The sequence below is a fragment of the Trachypithecus francoisi genome, unplaced genomic scaffold, assembly GCF_009764315.1.
Source record: "Trachypithecus francoisi isolate TF-2019V2 unplaced genomic scaffold, Tfra_2.0 Lachesis_group8, whole genome shotgun sequence".
NCBI classification, from domain to species: domain Eukaryota; kingdom Metazoa; phylum Chordata; class Mammalia; order Primates; family Cercopithecidae; genus Trachypithecus; species Trachypithecus francoisi.
Window position 1 is genome coordinate 117,756,984 of NW_022681473.1, and position 21,904 is coordinate 117,778,887.

A 21,904-nucleotide genomic window follows, 5' to 3' on the forward strand; every position below is an offset into this window, starting at 1 on the left:
GGTGGGTCTTGACAAGCCGGTATCAAGTACATAGAGGCAGACAAGGACTCTGCCTTATTTCAGGTACTGCTTTTGAGAAAAATGAGGAAAGGCAGGAAGGAGGGAAGCCAGTTAGTCAGTGGGCAGTTTTGACATACATTTGCAAAGCTGGTTTTTCTGCACCTTTGCCTAGGAAAATGAAGTATAACAAACTTGATATTGAAAGGGACCTGTGTTAAACATTAAACAAAAATGTAAATTTTTTATGTTCAAAGGAGGGTTTAAAAAGGAAACAGGCCAGGCACAGTGGCTCATGCCTGTAATCCCAGCACTTTGGGAGGCCAAGGCAGGTGGATCATTTGAGGTCAGGAGTTTGAGATCAGCCTGACCAATATGGTGAAACCCTGTCTCTACTAAAAATACAAAAAAATTAGCTGGGCGTGGTGGCACATGCCTGTAATCCCAGCTACTTGGGAGGCTGAGGCAGGAGAATCGCTTGAATCTGGGAGGCAGAGGTTACAGTGAGCCGAGATTGCACCATTGCACTTCAGCCTGGGCAACAAGAGCGAAACTCCATCTCAAAAAATAATAACAACAAGGAGAAGGCCTTCCAGTTATGGCAGCACAAAGAGACAGGCAATTCCTTTCTGTATATAAAGAAAAGCAACAAACAACCAAAAAATATATAAAACTAGTCAACATTGTTTATCAAAACCAAGAGAGAACTGGAAATTGACAAAATGCAGGCAAAAAATTGAGCAGCATTTATTCTTGAAACACTAGAGATCTTCAGGCAAGTAGGAGATGGTGGCTTTTCTTTGCCTGTGGCTGCTCCCGTCACCCCCAAGCTCAGCCAATGACTTTTAAGTAAGCTGGGGCTGGCCATGAAAACTAGGAGCTTTGCTGCCACACAAACATTCAATTCAGAACAGTGGCTGGGGGGCTGAAAATCCTTGGCTTTGCTGGCTTCACATGGGAATGAACACCTGGAAATGAGCAGGGAAAATCCACAGCTTTGCTAGCTTGAGGTTGCAGGCCCAGTTGAGGCAAGCAGCAGGTCAACCAGGAATTTAACAGGGAGGTTCTGGAAATGAGAATCACAGAAGTATTGAAGCGAGCTCTTCACGCATCCCTGACTGACTGAAAAAACTATGCATATATGGAGAAGACCTGAGAGAGCCCAGCAAAAAGTGAACGGTAAGGGAGACTTGAAAACTGGCCTTCTTCAGCCCCCACCCAGATCCACTGACAGGGGCTGGAAGTGTAATGGGCTTGAATTTTTTTTTTTTTTTTTGGAAACAGAGTCTCCCTCTGTCACCCAGGCTGGAGTGCAGTGGAGCGATCTCAGCTCACTGCAACTTCCGCCTCCCCGGTTCAAGTGATTCTCCTGCCTCAGCCTCCCAAGTTGCTGAGATTACAGGCGCCCACTACCATGCCCGGCTAATTTTTTGTATTTTTAGTAGAGACAGGGTTTCACCATGTTTGCCAGGCTAGTCTTGAACTCCTGACCTCAAGTGATCTGCCCGCCTCAACCTCCCAAAGTGCTGGGATTACAGGCATGAGCCACTGTGCCTGGCCTCAGAGAATTAAAGAAAACTGTTCAAGGAATTAAAAGAAAATATGATTTAAATGACTCGACAAATAGAGAATCTAAATAGAGAAATACAAACTATAAAAAGAATTAAATGGAAATTCTGGAGTTGGAAGGTACAATTACCAAAATTAAGAATTCACTAGATGGGCTCAATAGCAGATTGTGAGATAGTGGAAGAACCAGTGAACATGAAATAGACCAATAGAAATGATCCAATTTGAAAAACAGAGAGAAAAAAATGAAGACAAATGAACAGACCTTCAGACACACATGGGATGATGTTAAATGTCCCCACATACATGTAATGGGAACCCCAAAAAGGGAGAGAGAAAAAAATAAGGAAGTAATGGCTGAAAGCTTCCCAGGTTTGATGAAAAATATTGAATTGCAGATTTAAAAAAAAAAAAAAAGTTCAACCAACACTGACTTTTAAAAAACACAAAGAGAACCACACAGGAAGGACAAAGCCAGAAACATCACACTTCCTATGTTCAAATTATATTATAAAGCTATAGCAATCAAAACAGTACAGTACTGACATAAAAACACACTTAGAGCAATGGAACAGAATTGAAAGCACAGAAATAAACCCACTCATATAAGGTTAACTAATCTTCTACAGAGGTGTCAAGAACAAGAATGAGGAAAGAATAGTATCTTCAATAAATGGTTCTGGAAAAACTGGATATCCACATGCAAAAAAATAAAAAAGAAATTGGATCTTTATCTTCCATCATATGCAAAAATCAACTAAAAGTGGATGAAAGATTTAAATGTAAGACTTAAAATGGTAAAACTCCTAGAAGAAAACATGCAGGGAAAGGTACATGACATTGGTGTTAGCGCTGATTTCTTTTTTGATATGACAACAAAAGCAAAAATAAAGGAGTAGGATTGCATCAAACTAAAAAGCTTTTGCATAGCAAAGAAAACCATCAACAGAGTAAAGATACTCATAGACTGGGAGAAAATATTTGCAAACCATGTATGTGATAAGGAGCTCATATCCAAACTATACAAGAAAGTCTTACTACTCAATAGTAAAAAACAACCCTATTAAAAAGTAGGCAACAGGCTGAGTGCAGTGGCGCAATCTCAGCTCACTGTAACCTCCACCTCTCAGGTTCAAGTGATTCTTCTGCCTCGGCCTCCCAAGTGACTGGGACTACAGGCATGCACCACCCACGCCTGGCTAATTTTTTGTATTTTTAGTAGACGGGGTTTTGCCATGTTGGCCAGGCTGGTCTTGAACTCCTGACCTCAGGTGATCCACCCGCCTTGGCCTCCCAAAGTGCTGGGATTACAGGCATGAGCCATGGTGCCCAGCCCATTTTAGACTTGTTGATTGCCCTATGATCTCAGTTCTCTAATGAGTTTAGGAAAAGTTATGATTTTGTAGTTTATCTGCTATCGTTGCTGTTAGGGTGTAATACTCATCCCAGCTTTCCACGTCCTGGATTCTTTGTGTTTTAAGAATTTTTTACTGTAATCTATTTCATATGTTCTACTGTATACATTGCCAATATGTGCTTTTATTTATTCGCAGTTTTGATTTCTTCTTGCGCAAAGTTATGGTGACTTTAAAAATTTTTTTAGGTGGGCCAGGCGCGGTGGCTCAAGCCTGTAATCCCAGCACTTTGGGAGGCCGAGACGGCGATCACGAGGCCGGAGATCGAGACCATCCTGGCTAACACCGTGAACCCCGTCTCTACTAAAAATACAAAAACTAGCCGGCTATCGTGGCGGGCGCCTGTAGTCCCAGCTACTCGGGAGGCTTGAGGCAGGAGAATGGCGTAAACCCTGAGGCGGAGCTTGCAGTGAGCTGAGATCCGGCCACTGCACTCCAGCTGCGACAGAGCGAGACTCCGCCTCAAAAAAAAAAAAAAAAAAAAAAAGAATAAAAATTTTAAGGTGATTGAGATTTTTGTAAAAGAAAATATTTCTGTTGTTACAGCATTGTAGTCAAAGAATGTGGGCAATAAATTTCTGCTTTGAGAAAAAAAAAAAAAAATGGGCAAAGGACCTGAATAGACGTTGCTCTAAAGAAGACATACAATGGCCAACTGGTTTATGAAAAGATGCTCAACATCACTAATCATCAGGGAAATGCAAATCAAAGTCACAATAAGATATTACCTTACACCTGTCGGGATGGCTATTGCCAAAAAGTCAAAACAAAAAACAAAACAAGATTGGTGTGGATGTGGAAAAAGGTAACCTTTACATACTGTTGGTGGGAATGTGAACTGGTACATCTATTATAGAAAACAGTGTGGAGGTTCCTCAAAAAATTAAAAATAGAACTACCCTATGATCCAGCAATTTCACTTCTGTGTATATATCCAAAGGAAATAAACTCCCTATCTTGAAAAGATATCTGCCCTCCCATGGTCACTGCAGCTTTGTTCACAACAGCCAAGATATGGAAACAATCTAAGTGTTCATTGATTGGTGAAGGGACAAAAAAAAAAAAAAAAAAATGTGGTGTATATATAGAATAGGATATTATTTAGCCTTAAAAAAGGAAATCCTGCTGTTTGCAACAACATGGATAAACCTTGAAGACCTTATACTAAGTAAAATAAGCCAGACACAGAAAGACAAATACTGTGTGATCTCACTTATATGTGGAATCTAAAATAACAAAGTGGACATAAACAGAATAGAATGCCTGTTACCAGGGGCTGGAGCAGGGGGGGGAAATGGGGAGATGTTGGTCAAAGGGTACAAACTTGCAGTTATGAGTAAATTTAGGAGACCTAATGGACAGGAGGGTGACTATCATTAATAATAATATACTGGCCAGGCACAATGTCTTCGGTCTGTAATCGCAGCACTTTGGGAGACTGAGGCAAGAGAAGAGCCTGAGACCAAAAATTCAAGACCAGCCTGGACAACATAGTCAGACCTTGTCTCTACAAAAAAAAAATTTAATTGGCCAGGGGTGGTGGCCCACACCTGTTGTCCTAACTACTTAGGAGGCTGAGGCGGAGGATCACTTGAGCCCAGGAAGTTCAGGGCTGCAGTGAACTATGATTATGCCATTGCACTCCACCCTGGGTGACAGGGCGAGACCCTCTCTCTAAAAATAATAGTAATGATAATAAACTGTATACTTGAAATTTGCTGAGAGTAGATCTTAAGGATTCTCATTACAAAGGAAAGGAAAAGGTAACCAGGTAAGGTGATAACTATGTTAATTAGCTTGATCATAGCAGTCATTTCACAATGTATACATATATCAAATCATCATGCTATATACCCTGAGTATATACAACTTTTATTTGTCAATTATACCTCAATAAAGCTGAAAAAATATTAAAGGCCATCCATCATGTTGAAAGAAAATAAGATTTAAGAGTTATTAAAATGACAGAAATAAAGGAACACTGGAAATGGTGAATATGTTATTAAATATCAAAGAATATATATATTCATTCTTTGAAAAATGTAAAATTGCTTCAAGAAATAATTGCCACACTGTTAGTTTATAACCTAGACTTTATATATTCTTAAATCTTAAACTTAAAAACTTTATAACAAGCCCAAACATAAATATGATATGTACATATATGTGTACACACACACACACACACACACACATATCTCTGCCTTTTTGTTGGAGTGGCTTATTTAGTCCATATATATTCATATTAATGGCTCATTTAGTGTATGTATATATATATTTTATATGCATGAAGGGGTAGGAATTACAGCTATTATATATTGGAACAAAGTCACTATATTTTATCAGAATTAAAATACTATTAAAATAGACCACGGTAACTTAAAGATGCATACTGTAATCCCTAGACTAGAGCATGCAGTAGGAAAAATATATATATAGCTTAAAATATGAGAAAAGTAATTAAAATGGTATACTAAAATTACTTGTTAGACATAAATGACAGCAGGGAATGAGGCACAGAGGAACAAAAAAATGCATGAGTGACAGAAAACAAATAGCAAAATGACAACTGTAAATATAACCACACCAATAATTACATTGATATGAATGGACTAAATAAGTCCATTCCAGTAAAAAGGCAGAGATTGTCAACCATGCAGATTCTCAAGGAATCTCCCTTCTATGCATAGTTTTGGGAATGCTAGACTTACATTAATGGAAGTAAGCCAAGAAAGAAAAATAAATGGCATCCAAGAAACAGGGGATCCAAAACAAGGAAAAGGCTTTTTTGGAAGCTGCAGCAAAAGGCAGGGTGGGCAGAAAACAAGCAAAGGCAAAGGGAATTTGTAAGATGGTGCAGAACGCTTCAGGAGGACAGACAACCAGTTCAATTTTGAAGAGAAAATTCTCAAAACAGGTCTCTAGGAATAAAACAGAAATAAGTTATCTGAGGTTAAAATGTCTAGAATTTAATTTGGTCAACACTTGACAGATCTTTTAGCTCTTTTGAGGAAAAAGATAGTGATCGATATTCAGGAAGATAAACATGTGAAAAAAAAAAGGCAATTATTAACCCCAGAATAAAACAAAAGTGTTAGGCCAGGCGCGGTGGCTCATGCCTGTAATCCCAGCATGTTGGGAGGTCGAGGCAGGTGGATCACCTTAAGTCAAGAGTTCGAGACCTGCCTGGCCAACATGGTGAAACCTCATCTCTACTAAAAACACAAAAATTAGCCGAGTGTGGTGGCACCATCCTTAATCCCAGCTACTCGGGAGGCCGAGGCAGGAGAATCACTTGAACCCAGGAGGTGGAGGTTGCAGTGAGCCAAGATCATGCCATTGCACTCCAGCCTGGGCGACAGAGCAAGACTCTGTCTCAAAAAAAAAAAAAAAAAAAAAAAAAACAGTGTTAGAGAAAACATAACCACCCATAATACAATACTTGGATCCGCATTCATTCGTTCCACAAGTATTTACTGAGTGCTCACTCTGTATCTGGCCCTGCAGTAAGCTGTGGACTAACCACAATAAGCAAATAGATCAAATCTCTGCTTTCCAGAGGCCCACATTTCAGTGGATGAAGACAGATGCTAAAAAAAAAAATCAGTCTGCAATATCACATGGTGATTCATACTTTACAGAAAAGTTACAAGTCAACATAGATTGAAAAGTGGCACCGGCCTGTATTTTACATGCAGTAGTCACGGAGTACAGTGGCATTTGAACAGAGACCTGAGTAAAGTGAAGGAGACAACTGTTGGCTCCCTGTGGGAACACTGTTCTGGAAGCCACAGACAGTGCAATGTCCTGAAGCAGGAATGGAGTGTTCTGAGCCGTTTAAGGGAATGGAAGGGATCCACTGTGGCAAGGGATGAGTGCTGGGAGAAATCAAAGAGATGGACCAGGATCATATACGGCCTTATTGGCCCTGGTAAGGACTTTGGATTTACAGAGCCATGATAATGAAACTAACGATTTCAATAAGTGAGTATAATGCAACTGCTATGAAAATAGTAGGGTGGGGAGGAGGGTGAGGCTGTGAGAGAGCTCCAGGAAGTTGATAGGTAATGCCTGACAATGATGAATTAACAAATGGCCACATGCACAAAGTATTAGATTGGTGCAAAAGTAATTGTGGTTTTTGCCATTATGTTTGCACCAACCCAACAACTACAATGGTGGAGGTAAATACTGGAGGAAACAGCTGAAAGGGTTGAAAGTGGCTTTGCTGGGGGTGAGGAGGAATAGAACATGAGGCTGTTGCTTTTCAATATAAGCCTTTAATACGATTTGAGTTTTTGAAAACTGCAAACATTTTTTTTTAAAGCTTGTGAAAGTTCTTGTCAATGTGTAAGATATGAAACAGCCCTGACAATGTAGCTGGTGCTAGAGAGACGGGTCTGTGTCCAAGGTTGGAATATGCTGTGCAGACGGGACATGCTTTACCTTCCAGGGTGGTCTTTTCTAGATCACTGTCTTAGTCTGCTTGTGCTGCTACAACAACACACCACAGACCGGGTAATTTATAAGGAACAAATTTATTTCCCGCAGTTCTGAAGATCTGGAGGTCCAAGATCAAGGCACTGGCCTGTGGTATCTGTTGAAGTCTGCAGCCTCACATGGCAGAAAGGACAAAAAAGAGAACCAACTCCCTCCGTCCAGCCCTTTATAAGGGTGCTTAATCCCATCCACAAGAGAGGAACCTTTATGTCTTAATCATCTCTTAAAGGCCCCACATCTAATACTATCACATTGGCAACACCTGAATTTTGGAGGGGACCCTTTCAAACCATAGCATTCCAATCCTGGCCCCCCAAAATTCACGTACTTCTCACATACAAAATACATTCATTCCATCACAATTGCCCCCAAAAGACTTAAATCATTCAAACAGGGACTTTAAAATCTAAGTCCAAAATCTTATCTAAATCAGGTATGAGACTCATTCACTTTGAGATAAATTTCATCCTGAGGCAAACTTCTCTCTAGCTGTGAGCCTGTGAATTCAAATGACTTGTCTACTTTGATTCAAATACAATGGTGTGGCAGGCACAGGACAGATGTTTCTGGTTCAAAAGGGAGAAAGAGGAAGGAAGAAAGAGTAACAACAGGTCTCAAGTGAGTCCAAAACTCAACATTCGCTCTTAGGCTTGAGAATAGTTATCTGACTCCACATCTCACCTTCTGGACACACTGGGGTGCGTGTTGGGCCCCCAAGGTTCCGGGTGGTACCACCTCCAAGGCTTCCCTAAGTATTGGCCTACTGGGGGGCTCTCTGCAGTGGCTCCACCCCAGTGACAAATCTCTGCTTGGGCCCTGAGGTCAAAGAAATCCTTTCCATCTAGGTGGAGGCAGCCATGCTCCCACAGCTCATACAGTATGCATACCTACAGAGTTAGCACCACAAGGATGCCACCAAGGTTTATAACTTATGCCCTCTGGAGTAGTGGCCCAGCCTACACCTGGTCCTGCTTGAGCCACAGCTAGGGTGACTGAGGAATGCTCTGCCGGAATGTGGGAAGCAGAGACCAAGGTGGCCCTGGGCAGTGATCTCTGAGACCCCACAGGTACCTGGGCCCTTCCCCTGAAACTGTTCTGCCCCAAGGCCCTAACCCTCTGGGCCTCTAAAGACCAAGGCAGCCTCAAATGCCTTTGGGGTCATTTTCCCATTATCTTGATAACTAGCACCTGGCTTCCTTCTACACATACTAATCTCCTTATCAGTCAGGTGGCCATACCCGTGGTTCTCTCTCCTACACATACGTTTTTATCTTGTATATGGCTAGGCTGAGAATTTTTCAAATATTGACGTTCAGCTTTCCTTTTGATGATAAATTCTGCCTTCGAATCATTTCTCTTTTCTCAAGTTTTTCTTTTTTTTTTTTTTCTTGGGATGGAGTTTTGCTCTTGTCACCCAGGCCGGAGTGCAATGGCGTGATCTTGGCTCACTGCAACCTCCCCTTCCCAGGTTCAAGCGATTCTCCTGCCTCAGCCTCCTGAGTAGCTGGGATTACAGGCACTCGCCACCACACCCGGCTAATTTTTGTATTTTTGGTAGAGACGGGGTTTCACCATGTTTGTCAGGCTTATCTCTGACTCCTGACCTCAGGTGATCTGCCTGCCTCGCCCTCCCAAAGTGCTGGGATTTACAGGTGTGAGTCACCACACCCGGCCTCTCAGGTTTTTCTATAAGCAGTTAAGAGAAGCCACACAGCATCCTGAACACTTTGCTGCTTTCTATCTCTTCTGCCAAGTATCCTAGGTCATCATTCTTAAGTTCTGCCCTCCATAAAGTCCTAGAACACGACATAATTCAGCTAAGTTCTTTGCCACTTTATAACAAGGATAACCTTTCTTCCAGTTTCCAATACCTTGTTCTTTATTTCTGTCTGAGACCTCATCAGAATTCCCTTCACCATCCGTATCTCTATCAACATTCTGTTCATGACCACTTAGGCAATCTCTAAGAAGAACGAGGCTTTCCCCACAGCTGATATCCCACACCTACAGCTCTCCTCTTCTTCTGAGCCCTCACCAGAATCATCCTTAATGCTCCATTCATGGCAATCCAGGCTTTTTTCAGCACTCACTTCAAAGCTGTTCCAGCTTCTATTCATTATCAAGTTCCAAAGCCACTCCCACATTTTTACATATTTGTTATAACACCTGGTTATAAATGTTATAAACTTCTCTGGTACCAGTTTCTTAGTCCCTGTTGTGCTGATATCACAGAATACGACAGACTGGGTAATTTATAAAGAACAAAAATTTATTTCTCACTGTTCTGAAAGCTGGGAGGTCCAAGATCAAGGCACCAGCATCTGGTGTCTGCTGAGGGCTGCATCCTCACATGCAGGAGGACAAATAGGGTGCCAGCTCCCTCCAGCCAGCCCCTGTATGAGGGCATCTACTCCTAGTTCAGGAGGGAGGGGCCCTCATGGCCTAGTCCCTTCTTAAAAGTCCTCTTCTCGGCGGGGTGTGGTGGCTCACACTTGTAATCCCAGCACTTTGGGAGGCCGAGGCGGGTGGATCACCTGAGGTCAGGAGTTCGAGAAGAGCCTGGCCAACAGGTGAAACCCCGTCTCTACTAAGAATACAAAAATTAGCTGGGTGTGGTGGCAGGTGCCTGTAATGCCAGCTACTCGGGAGGCTGAAGCAGGAGAATCGCTTGAACTGGGGAGGCGGAGGTTGTAGTGAGCCGAGATCGCGCCACTGCACTCCAGCCTGGGCGACAGAGCGAGACTCTGTCTCAAAGAAAAAGTCCCCTTCTCTTAATGCAACACCTGGATTTTGGAGGGGACACATTCAAACCATAGCAATCACCAACAACTGGTATTTTTCTCCCACCCTACATATTCTTTAGGTAACCACCCAGGCCAGTGAGGAAAATAATCAATCTACTTCTGAATAAATCCTAGCTATAGTCTCATGCTACTGTAAATGGGATAAAAGCAAACCATGCCCGAAAATTTTTGGAGTAAAGTGATGTTTACACCATTATGCTGATTTTTATAAAATGTGAATCACATTGACCATGTTCATTTGTACTAGACCACCACACCAAAACTTTTTAAAATTATTTTCCAATTAGGTGACAAATGATGTTGTGCTTTCGTTTGTACATCTCTAATTTCCGGGAGATTTATAATTTGTATTATTTTGTGAATCATCCGTTCATGTCTTCTGCCTATTCTCCTACGGTCTTTTTCTTATTAATTTGTAAAGACTCTAATGTAATAGCTGTTTACCATACAGCTGCTACAAACATGTTTCTGATTTGTTGTTTACCTTTTGATGTCCCTGATATTAAAAGATGCTTATATAGCTGAACATTTTTCTTTTCTAGTTCCCCCCCTTTATGTTTATGCCTTGGAAGGTTTCTCTACCTGAGATCAATAAATATTGACCTATCCTCCTCTTTCCCCACTCTCATCCTTTTATTTTGCCCACATGTTTAAAGCATTCCAGACAGTGGAGTCCAGTTGGTCATGTAACTCACTTTACAGATGAGACTTCAGTGACGTAACATAAAGGCTTGTTTTATGAGAATGTGTTGATCCTTCTTAACGTGGCTTATGATTTGCAATCTCAGGCACATATTGTATTTCCTGCCAAAAGATACATTTGTTTGCCTTCTTCATTCGTCACTTAACAGCCTTCCCCTAATTTTTTAGGTGTCCTGATGGCCAATTTCCAGGGCCACGCGCTCCCTGGGAGTTTCTTCCTGATCATTGGACTGTGTTGGTCAGTGAAGTACCCACTGAAGTACTTTAGCCACACACGGAAGAACAGCCCACTGCGGTACTATCGGCGTCTTGAGATCATCGAAGCCACAGTCAGGACTTTGTTTTCTGTCATCGGTAAGAGCAGGGGTCACTTGGTCCAGGGAGTCTCCTCCTCATACCCAGAACCTTTCATTCATGTTTGCAGCCCTGTGAAATAGATGTTCCCACTGGCAGAGATAATAGGGCAACAATTTCCAGATGGCCACTATTTTATTATAACATCCATTGCGTACAGAGCTTTAGAATACGAACGGTTGACGGCTCTCACATCACAGGACGCTGTGAAAAACTATCAAATCAACAAGAACACAGGTATGGAAAGTTGTCGGAGCAAAACACCCACTGTATGAAAAAGATCTGACACAAATACAAAGAGAAAAAAACAAAATAGATTGGGCTCACGTACCTGAGCTGTGACAAAGTAGAAAAATCACCTTTTTCCTCAATCGTCTCTCCCTCCAGATCCTTACAGTAGCTGACACCCAACCCATTGGCTCATCCTCATCCTCAAGTCTCAAGTGCGTAGAGAGAGTTTATGCAGATTAATCAATTAGCCAGTGGGAGAGAAAAAGCAGCAGAGGGCTGTTGGAGAGGGAATTTCCTTCACTCTGCCCCCATTCCAACAAGATCCACCCACTCCCACTGTTTCCTTTGCATCCACTCCGCTCCACTGGGGCCCTCCAAGAACAAGCAGCGATGACAGTAACAGGTGTTCTTCCTCAGGACCAGCCCCACCTGGGGGGAATGAGGGGTCTTAATCTGCAACTGACAATCACCACTTGTCATCAGTGGCCTGTGGTTTCTTGGAGAGAGTGAAGCAACATCGCTGGCTTCTCTTGGAGGAAGCAAAGCTTTGCAGAGCTTTGTTGGCCTCATCCTGCCGAACTTCCCCACTCACCATTCACGCCTCAGAGAGGCTTCCCGTGCGAAGTGACAGGGACCTGCGGCTTAAAGGGTCAGGACAGCGTCAACCTTTGCCTAAATAAAGCTAGGACAATTACAGCATTTGGTCCCTTGACTGGGTGAAAATGGTACTCATTCAACAGCTCTCTGGCACGCCTACCACATGCCAGGAAGTCACTGTTCCAGGCGTAGGAGACACACTGGGGAACCACACAGTCTCTGCTGTCACAGGGCTTCCATTCTAGCGTCACTGGGACTTTTCCTGGGTCATTTCCACAACTCTTTGACTCTTTGTGTGGGAATTCAAAAAGGATCTGCCTTGAGAAATATCTGGGGAACAGAGTCCAAAATGTCATCATGGAGGATTTCTTCTAGGCTTCCCCAAGAACATAAGGGTACCAGACATAAAAACAAATCTTTTGCCTTGTAAATTAGGTATAAAAGTAGAGGGGGTAAGAACGAAGAGCTATCCTGTGGCGCAGTTTCGTCATTTTCTGGCCCACATCATGGGGCCTCTGCCTTGTTTACCCAGTGTTTTAAAACACAGAGCTGGGAGGGACACAGAGCTGGGAGGGGCACAGGGCTTGCAGAGCTGGCTCTGTGCCCAGGAAGGACACGCACTCAAAGTCAGCTCTGCAGACACGCACCTGGGAGCCGCTTGCCTCCCTTGGCACGTACAGGTATCTTCATCACCAGTGTGTCTCTGCTCAGATTCTGCTTTCAACCCAATTGTTTCTGTCTGGGATTTCTTTCACTGCTCACTTGGCAGGGAAGCCCAGGGATTATTCTATCAGCCACACTCCGACCTCAGTGATGATGTCTTGCTCATCTCCACTCCTGGACAAACCTCCCGGGGATCTGGTTGCGTTCGTTGATTCTTCTACCCTCAACCCCAAACCCCTAAAAGGAACAACAATGGAAGATATCTACACAGGTTACTCAGCACACACCCTATTTTATACTGAAGCCGCTGCACCTGAGGCAGCCAAGTAGGTCTGCTGACCCGCGGGCCGCCCTCACCTCACCCCATCTCCGCTCCCTTCTCGCCTTTGGGTTGTTGCTTGCTGCTATTTGTCTTGGAGTTCCTCTTCCCTCTAAAACAGCCATTCTCATTTCCCTGCAGGGATCCTGGCTGAGCAGTTTGTTCCGGATGGGCCCCACCTGCACCTCTACCATGGGAACCACTGGATCAAGTTAATGAATTGGCAGCACAGCACCATGTACCTATTCTTTGCAGTCTCAGGAATTGTTGACATGCTCACCTATCTGGTCAGCCACGTTCCCTTGGGCGTGGACAGACTGGTTATGGCTGTGGCAGTATTCATGGAAGGTAATTCTGTGGAACGGATGGAGAGGAAGGATAGCCTGACAAGCCATATTTATGAAGGATCAGAGTACAAAAGACCAGAAATGTTGCAAATATAATACCCTTCCCCAGAAAATCCACATCTCGGGGCTGCCAAAACCTGAATAGGACCTAGTGCTCTGCTCTGGACGGGCCAAGTGGCATATTCCCGAAAGTAGCCCATGAAGGATTTGAGGCTTGCAGGCAGCTCCCAAAGCCCCTGGTTAACACTGCAGGAGTCCTCCTTGCCACCCCACTGCCGCCAGCAGTCCCTGCTGACGCACATGCACACTCCTCAGTGTGGAGGGACGTGTGCACATACACATGCGTGTACACACGATGCCCCAGCTGGCTGAATGCCCCCATGCAGACTCCTCAGTGTGGAGGGACGTGTGTACATACACATGCGTGTACACACAATGCCCCAGCTGGCTGAATGCCTCCATGCAGGGGATACATCCCTTTGGTTAAGCGAAACCACACTGTACCCTTCACCCAGGGAGGTACCGTCTTGCCTCCATCATAAGTCTCAGGAGACCCACCCCACTGGTAGGGGCGCGCTCCCAGTATGACTCACACTGACTGGGGTATGAAAATCCATTTTGTCATCTAACAACCTCACTTCTGTACCTCGGCAAGTCGAAAAAGGTTGAGGGAAAAACCGAATTTCAAGTATACACATAGTCTGTTACAGGTCAGCAACATGCTTCAGCCGACCCATCCTATACTAACCCACCATGGGTTCCAGAGAGATTTTAAGATACAATCCCCTGCTGCTTTATACTCCTAACATACGAAATACACTTACTCGCATCAGTTTGCTGCCTGTAATGTTATGTAAACTAAATTCCTAAATGCTGAAGAGTCTAGCTGAGACAGGTGTAAGAGGAAACATCGGTGATGGTGAAGGCCAAGCGTGGCACTGACAGCTGCCATCTGGTTTGTGGCAGGTTTCCTCTTCTACTACCACGTCCACAACCGGCCTCCGCTGGACCAACACATCCACTCGCTCCTGCTGTATGCTCTGTTCGTGGGGTGTGCTAGTATCTCCCTAGAGGTGATCTTGCGGGACCACATCGTGCTGGAACTTTTCCGAACCAGTCTCCTCATTCTTCAGGGAACCTGGTTCTGGCAGGTGATTTTCCACACCCAGGCCCCTCGCTGGTATGGATGGAGCAGCCCCACCAAGTGTATCCCTGATTATATGGGGTTTGAAAATGCAGCACTAACATGTCATGCAAAGGGGTTTAGATGACCCTTTTGCCCCCATGCCTACCCTTTGACTTCTAGTTTTATCCATTAACATCCAGAGGATGCGTCAGCAATCCACAATTGAGAGCATGCACAGTGAGGTTCAGCTGTCCTCCCCAGGATGGGCTCATGCCTTTCACAGGCTCTGCCTGCTAAACTGTCCACTGGAAATGTGGGCCCTGGAGTTCTGTTTTGTTGTTTCTTTTGAGAGAGAATCGCCCTGTCACCCAGGCTAGAGTGCAACAGCGCAATCTTGGCTCACTGCAACTTCCATCTCCCAGGTTCAAGCAATTCTCGTGCCTCACCGTCCCGAGTAGCTCAGGTTACAGGTGCCTGCCACCACATCTGGCTCATTTTTTTTTGTATTTTTAGTAGAGACAGGGTTTCAACAGGTTGGCCAGGTTGGTTTCGAACTCCTGACCTCGTGATCTGCCTGCCTCGGCCTCCAAAGAGCTGGGATTATAGGTATAAGCCACTGCACCTGGCCCTGTTGTGTTTTTAAGCAAGCCTTAAAATTAACCTGAAGCCATGTTTTTTTTTTTTTTTTTTTTGAGATGGAGTCTTGCTCTGTCACCCAGGCTGGAGTGCAGTAGCATCTTGGCTCACTGCAAGCTCCACCTCCCAGGTTCACGCCATTCTCCTGCCTCAGCCTCCCAAGTAGCTGGGACTACAGGCACCCACCACCACGCCCATCTATTTTTTGTATTTTTAGTAGAGATGAGGCTTCATCGTGTTAGCCAGGATGGTCTCAATCTCCTGACCTCGTGATCTGCCCACCTCAGCCTCCCAAAGTGCTGGGATTACAGGCATGAGCCACCGCGCCTGGCCTTTTTATTTTTTGAGACGGAGTCTTGCACTGTGGCCCAGGCTGGTGTGCAGGTGTCATGATCTCGGCTCACTGCAACCTCCACCTCCCAGGCTCAAGCAGTTCTCCTGCCTCAGCCTCCCAATTAGCTAGGATTACAGGCGCCCACCACCACGCCCAGCTCATTTTTTGTATTTTTAGTAGAGACAGGGTTTCACGATGTTGGCCAGGCTGGTCTCAAAACTCCTAACCTCATGATCCGCCTGCCTCAGCCTCCCAAAGTGCTGGTATCACAGGCGTAAGCCACCGCACCCAGCGAGAGCCATTTTTCTATGTGAAAAGGTCTTTCGATGCTAACGAAGTGTGGGAACTACGAGGTAGTGGTAACATACGGGCCACTTCGGTGGCCACAGGAGGATGGCTAGGTTGCTTCTCAGCACAACCAACCCTAAGACCAACTTCTCTGTGTAATCCCCTAGATTGGGTTTGTGCTGTTCCCACCTTTTGGAGCACCCGAATGGGACCAGAAGGATGAGGCCAACCTCATGTTCATCACCATGTGCTTCTGCTGGCACTACCTGGCTGCCCTCAGCATCGTGGCCATCAGCTATTCTCTTGTTTACTGGTATGTCTGAGACTTCAGTGAAGCTTTTCCTCCTAGCTCTAAGCAGGAGTGATGTGATTAACTCGCACCATCTGATGAGTGCCGACTACACGTCAAATTCTGTGCAAGGTACTCTCATGCAGGGAAGGTGTCATTAGCCTTATTTGCAAACAAGGGGAATGAAGCTTTTCAAAATTAAATGACCTGTCTGGGTCATAGTAACCTGAGGGACTCAGGTTTCAAATGCAGGCCTCACAGATTTTAAGCCTGTGGTGTGGTGGGGAAAACTGAAATGGGAATCAGTCCTGGATGGTAGTCCCCGCAGTAACGGTTCATTCTGGACCCATCATCTTACTTCCGGACCTGCCCTCCCTGCTTCCCAGAGACGATGTGACAATCAAAAAATAAACCAGAGCAGAATGTTAAGACAAACTGCACTCCACCCCTCACTGAAGTACTCATTAGAGGTAGACAGATAACAACTATGGACTCCTATGCGCTTGCTGCGCCCCAGGCCCAGTGGAAAGCACCTACACTCTATTATCCCATTTCATCTTCATTGTTCTATGAAGTACGCGCTGTTAAAGGCTTCAAAAAGCTGAGTAACTTGACCAAGGTCACCCCACTAATAAATGGCAGAGCCTCTCAGTGCAAGGGTGACTTTTAGCAAATGGTATTACCAGTTCTATTTGCTGTTTGGCTGCCCCTACCTTTCTTTCTAAGTCATTTCTCTAGATCCCAAGTAGAATATTAGGTTGGTGCAAAAGTAACTGATTTTTGCCATTATTGCATCCAGAAAGAGTTCCATATGGACCAAAGAGAAGGGAGCTCAAGTCAGTTTCTTCTAGTTCTGCTGCCCAGCCACTGAAACAGTAAACCAAGATAGGCAGGAGACCTTGGCCTTAATTATGACATTCAGTAGTTTCCACCAATGCCCCTTTATCTACTGATATTTCCTAAGAAGTCTAGTTTATAGACATGTAATCACAGTATTTGATAGAAATATAAAGAAAATAGTTTAAGAACCAGTAGATGCCTTCACATCCTTGGGTAATGGATTAAGGGAATCTCTGGCTAATTGGCTCTTATTGTTTCTCTATTAAAGCCTTTTGACTCGGATGAAGAGACACGGAAGGGGAGAAATCATTGGAATTCAGAAATTGAATTCAGGTGCCACTTACCAGACCGCCCTCTTGAATGGCTCGGATGAGGAATGAGCCGAGATGTGGAGGGCGTAGATGTCCCACCGAACAGCTGGAATGAATGGAGTTCATCCCCCCACCTGAATGCCTGCCATGGTCTGATCTTAAGGGTCTATATATTTGCACCTCCTCATTCAACACAAGGCTGGAGGTTCTAGAACAGGAAATCAGGCCTACAGCATCCTGTGTATCTTGCAGTTGGGATTTTTAACATGATTTGGAGTCTGTGTTGGTATAGTACCCCTCATAAGGAAAAATTAAGTAAGGCCTCCAAGCAGCAGGCCTTTGTGCCTCAGTGTAAAGAGAAATCAAGAGATGCTAAAAGCTTTACAATGAAGTGGCCTCATGGATGAATCCAGGATGTGAATCCAGCAGGAGGACTTGCTGCTTTTGGTAACTTATCCCTTTTTCTCTTAAGCAAGCAGGTACTTTTTTATTAGAAATATGTTAGAATGTGTAAGCAAATGACAGTGCCTTTAGAGTTCTAACTCTGACATATTTGTTAAAAGTAAAATAATTCACAAGCTTTGGTATTTTAAACTACTGTTAAACATATAACTAATCATACCAGGGTACTAAACCACTGTTTGTAAGTGACAAAATTAGGCCAAAGGTGATTTTTTTTTTAATCAGGAAGCTGGTTAATGGCTCTACTGAAAGTTGGGGCCCTGATGTTCTGACTCCTCAAAGTCACCCTAACAGAAGATCTGATAGGAAAGCTGTATAATGAGGCAGAGAGAAAAATATCAGGTATGGAAGGCTTTCAATTTTAATATAGCTGAAAGCAAAGGATAAAGAATTCAGAATTAGTAATGTAAAGTATTGAAACCCTAATCTTGCTTCTGGATCTGTTCTTTTTAAAAAACTTCCTTCACTGCACCTGTAATCCCAGCACTTTGGGAGGCCGAGGCAGGCGGATCACAGGGTCAGGAGATTGAGAGCATCCTGGCTAACATGGTGAAACCCCATCTCTACCGAAAATACAAAAAATTAGCTGGGCATGGTGGCAGGTGCCTGTAGTCCCAGCTACTCAGGAGGCTGAGGCAAGAGAATGGCGTGAACCTGGGAGGGGAGCTTGCAGTGATCCGAGATCACGCCACTGCACTCCAGCCCAGGTGACAGAGCAAGACTGTCTCAAAAAATAAAAACTTCCTTCAACAAGTATTTATTAAATATCTACCTTGCAACAGCACTGAGATGGCTGTAAGGACTCCTGAGACAGGTGTCCAGCAAGGAGTTTATAGTCAAACAGGAGAGACATGCCAGTAGTCACACCCAGTGTGACGGGTGCTATGAGAGACAAGGACAAGCCACGATGAGAAAAAGGAGAGGAGGGGAAATACAGAACTTGCCCTGTAGAGAAAACCCATCCCAGGCTGAGACAGTAGCACATTAAAAAATGAAAGCATAACAAATATGGAGAACTTAAAAAGATTAAGTTCTACAAACTGATAAAAGTGGGTTAGGACCAAGTTGATGGGCCTCAGAGACCAAATAATACTTTCCATGTGCATAGTATTTTTCAGATTCTGAGATGCGCCCGATCTCATCTGGTTCTCACAACCGCTTGTAATGTGTAAGAGCATGAGGTCTTTCAGAAAAGCTGGCAGTCCTAGCTGGGCACAGTGGCTCGTAATCCAGCACTTTGGGAGGCCGAAGCGGGTAGATCACGAGGTCAAGAGATTGAGACCATCCTGGCCAACATGGTGAAACCCTGTCTCTACTAAAAATACAAAAATCAGTTGGGTGTGGTGGCGGGTGCTGGTAGTCCCAGCTACTTGGGAGGCTGAGGCAGGAGAATCACTTGAACCCGGGAGGCAGACGTTGCAGGGAGCTGAGATTGTGCTACTCCACTGCAGTTTGGCGACAGAGCAAGACTCCATCTCAAAAAAAAAAAAAGGAAAGAAAAGTTGGCTGGCCTAAGACCACAGAGATGCCAGGTGGCAAAGCCAGTCTTCAGTATGACTCCAAAACCAGGCCTCTCTCACCATTCCACTCTGCTAAGTCACACAAACCCAGGAGAGAGAATTTACATCCAGCACTGCATGCGCTTTGGAAGAAATGCTGTACTTCACTAAATGAGGGTAACCTTCCAGGGTTAGCCACCCTTTCAGAGTTGAAGTCACTGCTTAGGGATTCAAAATGAGCTACTAAAAGCACTAATTTAGTTATTAGAGAACCCCGGGTTCCACTTTCAAGAGCCACCTTGGTTGGCCAGTGGAGAAACACAAGCATTCTTCATTCAACAAATACTGAAGGACCTATTATTGGCAATCAACATAAAATGTCTTCTTTCCTTGGGGACTGGAGGTGGGCAGAAGGACCTATTCAGTTTTACTTTCAAAGAAAAGATCCACATGAGTTATTTTTAAGTGTACCATATTTTAAGAAAATGTACTATTTTCTCCAGAGTGGGGCTGAGGTGTAAAGAACAGATATATTAAAATGTATTTAGATGCCCTTCACACAGCAAGGCTTGTGATGCCTTCATGGAAGTAATCAACCCTATCATAAACATTATTAGATGTGGTATTAAAGTATAAACTGATGACAATACTATTCTCCACACCCTGTCTTAGATGTGTTTTCTGAATAATTTTACCAATCTCTGTCAACCAGAGGCTCAATCGTTGCCACCAGAAGTCTTCTGGAATCATTCCCTACAAAACATGCACCATGGCCGGGTGCGGTGGCTCACGCCTGTAATCCCAGCACTTTGGGAGGCTGGAGCAGGCAGATCACCTAAGGGGAGGAGTTGGAGACCAGCCTCGCCAACATGGTGAAACCCCATCTCTACCAAAAACACAAAAATTAGCAGGGCTTGGTGGCGCATGCCTATGACCGATCCCAACTACTCAGGAGGCTGAGGCAGGAGAAAAGCTTGAGCCCAGGAGGCAGAGGTTGCAGTGAGCTGAGATTTCGCTGCATCACTCCAGCCTGGGCTACAGAGTGAGACTCCATCTCAAAAACAAAAACAAAACACTCACCATCGCTGCACCATTCATCTATCACAAACCTGAAGCCAGCATACGAAGGAAGCTCGTGTGGCACAAATCCTGGGCTGTCACCATCAACAGCTCCAGTAGGGAGTTTCCATTCTCCGCTATTGTTATTCCACCCACAGGCTGGATAGTGCCAAAGTTACACGTCCTGACGAGTCAGCATCCTGAAGCAACCTGAAGTACACTCACTCCCTGCTCTCCAGAACGCACATGTCTGCATGTGCAAAAAACGACACGCAGAGTCAGCTGACCTCAGCAAACAGGAATGCAGGCAGGGCTGTGGCTGAATGCCAGAGCTACTTTTATGAAATTCCTTGTTAAGTAAATTCAGAAGGGGTTTGTTTGTAGCTGGCAGTAAATACCTAAGACAGGATCTCTGGAATTACTACTTTCTTTTTTTTTTCTTGTTTAAAAACTGCCACATGGCCTTCCAGGTGAAATGTGATTCTTGAAAATAACAAAGATACGCAAATATCAAAGGACTGTCAAACGCAGACACACTCGCCTTTCTCAAGTGGAAAGACCCATTTCCCCGCACGACATCCTACCTCTCCCCAACTGCCAACCTCATCCCGTGCCAGTCTCCTTGCTCATCACAAGCTCAACCCGGGAGGCCCATTCACTTCTGCTCTCTGCAATGCAGGCTTCCCACCTCCTAAGACTGGATCCGCCCCCAGGCTCGCCAGGATACACCACAGCCCTCCTGCCCAGAGGAAGGCAACAGAAAGACACTGGACTTAGAATAAGAAGCTTCTCTTTAACTTCAGCTCAGACTCATGTCTTCCAACGGTTAAAAGAGGAATGATGACACTGGTTTTACAGAACTGCTCTCAACGATATGTCTGTGAAAGCTGTGGAGCCAGCCAGCCTCCCAGATCCTCCTCCACTTCTCGGCAACCGCCTAACCACCCAACAGCTAAGCCAGGCTCCTTCCATCCCACATCCTCCAGCTCCACCTCTTCACCCAGAACCCACAAAAGAGCTTCAATACACTCCAAAAATTAAAGATACGTTTTTAATAATTTGGGCACTTTCAAGAGAGTCATGGAAGCCCTATCACCTCAGAAAGCCTTTACCACTCACTGCTGCCCCAAAACAAGGGACACATGTATTGTTGACAACCAGTGCTTGAATTAATCACATTGTAAAGTATCGTCCTGAACTCTCCTTGTAGCTGACAGAGGCTGAGAAGCATGACACAGCCAGGAGTAAATCACCTGCAAATCGAGACTGGCTTCTTTTGGGGCTGGTACTGCCAGGCAGGCAGATCCCTGTTCCTTGTACCCCCACTGTCCTCCACCATCTCTACTCTGGAGCAAGGGTCAAAAAACTTTTTTTTTTTTTTTTTTTTTTTGAGACAGAGTCTCGCAGGCTGGAGTGCAGTGGCATGATCTTGGCACACTGCAACCTCCACCTCCTGGGGTCAAGCAATTCCCCTGCCTCAGCCTCCCGAGTAGCTGAACTACATGCACACACCACCATGACCAGCTAATTTTCTGTAATTTAGTAGAGACAGGGTTTCACCA

At 44.6% G+C, this 21,904-nt stretch overlaps 1 protein-coding gene across 1 annotated transcript in view; it reads left to right on the forward strand.

The window, feature by feature from the left end:
• Nucleotides 1-18,210, forward strand: part of TMEM45B (transmembrane protein 45B) — a 43,107-nt gene extending 24,897 nt beyond the window's left edge. The window contains exons 2-6 of the mRNA XM_033204315.1: nt 11,156-11,341; nt 13,293-13,499; nt 14,465-14,649; nt 16,050-16,195; nt 17,280-18,210. Of these exons, the coding sequence (XP_033060206.1) occupies nt 11,164-11,341; nt 13,293-13,499; nt 14,465-14,649; nt 16,050-16,195; nt 17,280-17,391 (828 nt within the window). The 5' untranslated portion in view covers nt 11,156-11,163 and the 3' untranslated portion in view covers nt 17,392-18,210. The remainder of the gene's footprint in view (nt 1-11,155; nt 11,342-13,292; nt 13,500-14,464; nt 14,650-16,049; nt 16,196-17,279) is intronic.
• The last annotated feature ends 3,694 nt before the right edge of the window (nt 18,211-21,904 follow it).